The 5,946-nt window shown below is 34.0% G+C and overlaps 1 protein-coding gene across 2 annotated transcripts; it reads right to left on the bottom strand.

Moving 5' to 3' along the window:
* Positions 1–2,070: 2,070 nt before the first annotated feature.
* psmg3 (proteasome assembly chaperone 3) lies at positions 2,071–4,756 on the bottom strand. 2 transcript variants are annotated; one of them, XM_005796721.3, is made up of 3 exons: positions 4,620–4,756; positions 3,159–3,381; positions 2,071–2,417 (listed from the first exon to the last, which is right to left on the bottom strand). In XM_005796721.3, exons 2-3 carry the CDS (start codon positions 3,369–3,371, stop codon positions 2,265–2,267), a joined length of 366 nt encoding a protein of 121 aa, XP_005796778.1. In that variant the 5' UTR covers positions 3,372–3,381; positions 4,620–4,756; the 3' UTR covers positions 2,071–2,264. The 2 variants fall into 2 exon arrangements, with proteins under 2 accessions (XP_005796778.1, XP_023204637.1); XM_023348869.1 differs by lacking the exon at positions 4,620–4,756 and adding an exon at positions 4,525–4,613.
* Positions 4,757–5,946: the final 1,190 nt, after the last annotated feature.

Genomic DNA, 5,946 nt, shown 5'->3' with positions numbered 1-5,946 from the left:
CAACAAGTAGCCTTACTGGCGTGTCAGGTGCGAGACCGTTTTTATCCTTACATTTTATACATTGCCAGCATTTCCGGTTAACATGAATCAGAACGTGACATTTGAGCTGAGGTGGATAGTAACTGCTTAGCTTTACTCAGTTATTCACTATATATACACTTTATAAGGAACATACTTGTATGTGGTAGTTTCACTGCGCCATATATAATTACTATTATTAGTGGTAATCTCTTGAATATTTCTGCCTTCTCTAAACATCTCATTAAACGAAGAACAAGGATGGTTTAAACAAAATATCACTGACACTTAAAGTTTATTATGTTAAAGTGGCTTGTTTGTACACAAACTGTTCTATTGTTATTTTCGGTATACGTAGTTGTATGTGCAGGTCAAGTGAATATATGGTTAAAACAATAGAAAAGGAATAACTTTACCTTATCCTAGCATATATACACCACCTTATATAAGTATTCCTTCCACAGCTCCAAGTCAGGTCTGTTCTGCCACTCAAAATTAATTGATTCCAGTCAAAAGTTAAGTGTAAAAATTACTGCCAGATCTATTAATAATCTGTGGCTTACCTGGAGCTGCCAAAAATACACAGCCTTAATTTGATCAATAACTTGGATACCATTAACTTTATGTATAAACTTGCAACATTCATCTTTGCTGTATCATTTACTGGGAAAAAATTATATTGTGACTGTTTGCATGGTCAGCTTTATTTCAATTCAATTTTGAATTGAATTGAATTTATTGGAACTACTTGACAGCTTTGAAACACATTCAGATTTTATTGTAGTAGCAAAGTCTCACACTAAAAAAGCTAGGAAAAATCTGAGCTTTAATTTGAGTACCTAAAAGTCCTCTTGAAAGAAATGAAGCATTTCATTCAATTGTGCTTTGTTTTACTTTTCAAGTTCAGTCATTTTTAGGAATGTCTAATAAATAATCTACACATCTTTTTTTCCATGGGGTATAAATATGACAGAAATAAAAGGCCCATTTCTTTTATCCAAATGGCCAGTAGGCTGGATGACAACCCCTGGTTATCTTGTAATCAAACAGTCAGGATGTCTGGAGAGGTAAAATTAAAATCTTCAAAGCTCACTGCAAGAAAAAAAAAAAAAACATAACAAAGACTGACTGACATGTTGGAGTCAGCCATTTGTTTAAGTGACCCCACTCCACCCACTCAAAAAACATTTTCTGTCTTATCATCACAGATTGTGGAGTTTGCTGAACCCAGCTAAGACTTTGAATAGAACAATGTGCTCTGGTCAGTTGTGGCAAAGTTTTTTGGCCTAAGCTCTAGGTATCCTTGGCAAGAAACAAAGAGTAAATATGTAGAAAGGTATACCAACAGTGGAGAAAATGTGATGTGGTTTTCTTCCAAAGACCTTTGGAACCTTGTTAGGGTTCATGATATTATATTACTACTGCCAGGACCATTTTAAATAAAATTCTGAGTGCCAATAAACTGAAGATAGTTCATCAACTGGTCTTTTCAACTTCTGTTTTGTTCTACTGTTCTGTTGGCTGTGCAAAAATATGGACTACCAGCAGGGCTACCAATGTTGGAACTTTCTAAATTTATCAGTGCAAGATTATGCTATGGCCATTAAAGATATATACCTATCAATAAATGTGTTCGGCATTGTATATTTCTGAGTTTTCTGCACTATCTCATAATAATTTTTTTTAAATCAACTCAATCCTCATGAAATGATGAAACATAAACATAAACCAAGACGACCACATGTTGGATCAACATCTGTCTCGTACCAAAAAGGTTCCAGTCAGTCATTTCCAAGCTCACTAAAATCCTTCAATTTTCACAGACTATCATTATTATTAGAGAAATAAACAATCTTCCTCCACTTCCAGTAATAAAGCAATATCCAGCTCTGAGAAAATGAGAAATGACTGTTGACCTTTACTTCATGTTTCTGTGATAAGAGTGCTGCAATAAAAAGACGTCACCACATATTGCGCAGTCCAATGTGTATGGAAGGAACTAGTAATTTATAACAGGCACATGAAGCAACAAAAAAGTCATTGGACTTAAAATAGTATCTTGAACTTGTCATTAAAGAATTTTATTTCTGAACATTCCAAGTAATACAAAACCTTGCTAATGAATTTCAAAATACAAAAAAGTAATATTTTATATCATTTTACAAAATATGACACTGGTAGGAGCATCTACCGTTATTTCACCAGGTCTTTTTAGTTACCGACATTATTTTTGGGGCTCTGACTTTCTACCACACTTTACAACTTTTGATGATCTCTTTGATTTCTTGTATTGTGTCTATGGAGGAATCCTTCAGGGCCAGTCCCAGTAAGACAGGCCTGTTTCCAGCTTCGAGGGATACAAACGTGGCCAGGTTTTTAGCACAGACATGAGTCAAAGGCTGTTGAAAAAATGAAAAGAGAAAAACAAAAACACAAATTAGATATAAAACTCTTAATATAGCATGCAAGAGCTCTAAATCCATACACCTGGTAAATAAGAACTTAACTTAAAACCACTTCCCAATTGTAACTTGAGAAAAAGTCTAATCAAATAACCGGTCACTGCTGTTAAAAATTTGTTACATTATTCTGTCTTCAACAATATAGCATAATTCATTCAATAAAAACCAAGTCAAAGGAAAATTGCTTTTTGAAGCTGTTTTACAGCAGCTAGCACTCATACATCTCCAAATAGAACAATCATTTATCTTTATTGTTTTAATTAAATTGTACATGTGTCTTCAAGATGCTGTGTAATGCATATAGCTAGTATATTACAAAGGTGAAATGTCCTTATCTTCTTCTGTCTATTCAAGACAGAATAATTCTTTTAAAATAAATTAAAAGTCTAATCAACATCTTGCGCAAACTTTGTAACAATTTATATTTCCACGGATGACACACCTTATGCACTGTGTGCCTATTAAAATGACAAGCTCAAGCAGAGATGAAATTAGTTTTCTTGAGTAAATTTTAAAAGACCGCTGAACTCCGTGCATCTCATTTCTCTACAATCTGCCAGAGTAGTTCAGAACTGATCTCATCTGGCCTTTCGCCACGTAAAATGAGTTACCCCATGTGACAAGAAGTCTATAATCACACTGATGCAATATTAATCTGACCAATTTCACCCAGCGTACCTCATCTTTGCCCAGCAGCACTTTAGTGGAGAACGTGGGGGTGCTGATATCATTAGATCGGGAGTCAGGTGTGACCGAAATCAATGTCCCGATTTTGCCGTACTGGGTAAGGACCACAAATATGTAATTACTGAACTGTGTGCAGACAACTTCTGTTGAGATTCCATTCACTTCTTTTTGTGCTTGTCTCGATTTGATGATGGGCTCAGCCATTTTGTTAATCCTGGAGAGAAAAGCAAATAAAAAAAAAGATGCTAAATTAATATATATATATATATATATTTCTGAAAAGTAGCTGGGTCTTATTATTGAACATTATTGAACAACTTAAACAGATTTAAGTTTACTGACAATGAGTTATTTTATTTTAAACTAATTAAACAGTCTGCTAGTTAATGTTATCAAGCATCTAGATTCCAAAAGTATTTTGATTGCAAAAACCTAGTGATTTGACTGGCCAGTTAAAGGTTCTGTTTTTGTACAGAAATTTAAATAATTTATTTCAGCTTTAGAATTAAACTATAATGTTTCATACATAAATGCTGGATAAAAACCAGTCAAATATATAATTTTAAATACTTAAAAAAGCAGAACTGAAGCAGAAGTGTTGTTGAACACTGCACAATATCTAAAAGTAATTTTGAAGATAAGCAGTTTTACTTTCAGATGGCCAACAGTTTGAGCCAGAGAGTGACTTTTTTTATGGTATACTTGCATATTTACTACATGTATTAAATACTCCTTTAACTTTTCCTTTAGTATGAAAGTGGGAACTTGTCTGTACTTGTATATGACTTTATCTAGTCCACATGACAACAATGTACAGGTTAAATTCAGAATTGTATGTTTATTTTGAATCATAACGTCTAATTAATTTATTTTCAAATCAGATTATTCTCTGTTCTAGTATTTAATGGGGAAAATATATTTATTACCATATTTTTATTTTGGTGGAATAAAAACACTACTACAAGTGAAATAACCGACATGTTATTCTAACCACTAAAAGAACAGATCATTAATCAAGGATGGATAAACTACATGCTGCATAGTAAGTAAAGAAAAAAAAGCTTATTACACATTTTTTTAGACATTTTCCCAATGTGTCTAGTATAATCATACCAGATGATATCTTTGGATATTTTCAGATAACGGGGCATGAAACAGACCAAAACGGCGATTACCCATCCACATTAATTAGTATTTTTCTTTACGGAGATTGCGCAACGGAAATGGCTAAATAGACTACAACTACGACAGAAGAGAGTATGCACTGCATACTCAAATCCACAAACAAGCAAGCCAAACGGATCATTTAAGGTATTTTGAGTAAAGACAAGGTTCATAAGAATGACTGATGTTTCACCTTGGAAGCTAACGTTAGCTTCACAGCTACGACGAGCTCCGGTAGAAAAACGAATATCGCTATTAAAAAGAAGTACAAACGCATAAAACTCTCACCATAAATTTCTGTCTATCCAGTTTATCTGTACGGAATAGGACGACTTTTGTTAGTTTTAGCTCAGCTCTGCTAAATCTCCCACCACAATGACAACAAACTGAAACAAACGTGTTCCGCTGTGTTGAGAGTACGTACTTTGCGTGATAACGTCACACCAAATCTCCACCTATCGTGTGGTTCGTGGACAAAGTGGGTCCAATTTCTTTTTTTTAAGTTGGAGACGCATGACAGAAGTGACGGAAACTGTAGCTACTAGACACATTTTAGTTGAAATATATCTAAAACTCAGTCGAACAGAAGTAAAAAGGATCATAAAGAAGAAAATGAAAGCGCGATAGCAAAAGCAATATGAAGAAAAAGAAAATGTAGGAGAGTATATATTATTCAGTGGAAGACGTGTAGAGATGAGGAGAGAAGAAATTCGTATCACATCTGAGTTTCTGACATACAGGATTAAATAGTACCTTAGTCGTAGGGAAATATAGATAGATGTGATTATTTTGGAAGATGGAACTATTAACATATTCTGATACTGTCATACGATAATTTACGATAATTGCATACGATAATTTTTTTGCCAGCCGAAAAAAACCATGAAAAAAGAAGAAATCATGTGAACTAAAATTTTTTTTTCATTCATTCGCTTGAGCTCAACTTTAGTAGTGTGTGATTTTCGTTATTTTCAATAGCTGTGATTCCAATTTAATCTGTTTTTGTTCCTTTAAATGGCTTAGTTAGGATAAAATTATTTGGATGGAGCTCGATGGTGTCACAGTTAGTACTGTTATCATATTGTAGCAAGAAGGTCCTGGGGTCTTTTTTGTTTTCCCATGAAAGTGGGGTAGCCTTACTCCCACCCACGGTTCAAAAACATTACTGTTAATTGATTTGCTTTAATTAATCTTACTTTGCCCTTATGTATGAATGTGTGCGCACATTAGTGTGTAGTATGCATGTCCTCAGCCTATATATGTTTAGGTACCAAAAATGTACATTTTATGTAAACTGGTCTGTCTAAAATCACCCTTGATATAGGTGTGTATATGTATGCGTTTTTTGTCCATTCTGTGCTGTTCTGTGATTTAAGTGGTCTTCCAGAATATTTCCTTTGGCTTAGTGTGGGTCTGTTAGCAGTTTGACCAGCAAAATGGTTGCTGGGTTGCTTTCTTATACCCCAGTTCTGACATTTCAATCAACTATACATACATACATTTTAAATAAAGTGCTCTATTCCTTTCATTTTGTCACAAGGACACATCATTCTTGAGTAGTTTCATGAGTTTCCCAAGTTTGTATTTATAAAATTGTGTTGTTGTTTTTTTTGTC

This window comes from Xiphophorus maculatus, chromosome 16 (genome assembly GCF_002775205.1).
Source record: "Xiphophorus maculatus strain JP 163 A chromosome 16, X_maculatus-5.0-male, whole genome shotgun sequence".
Classification (NCBI taxonomy): Eukaryota; Metazoa; Chordata; class Actinopteri; order Cyprinodontiformes; family Poeciliidae; genus Xiphophorus; species Xiphophorus maculatus.
Note: the sequence above shows the minus strand (reverse complement) of the source record. Positions and strands in the feature narration are given on the sequence as shown.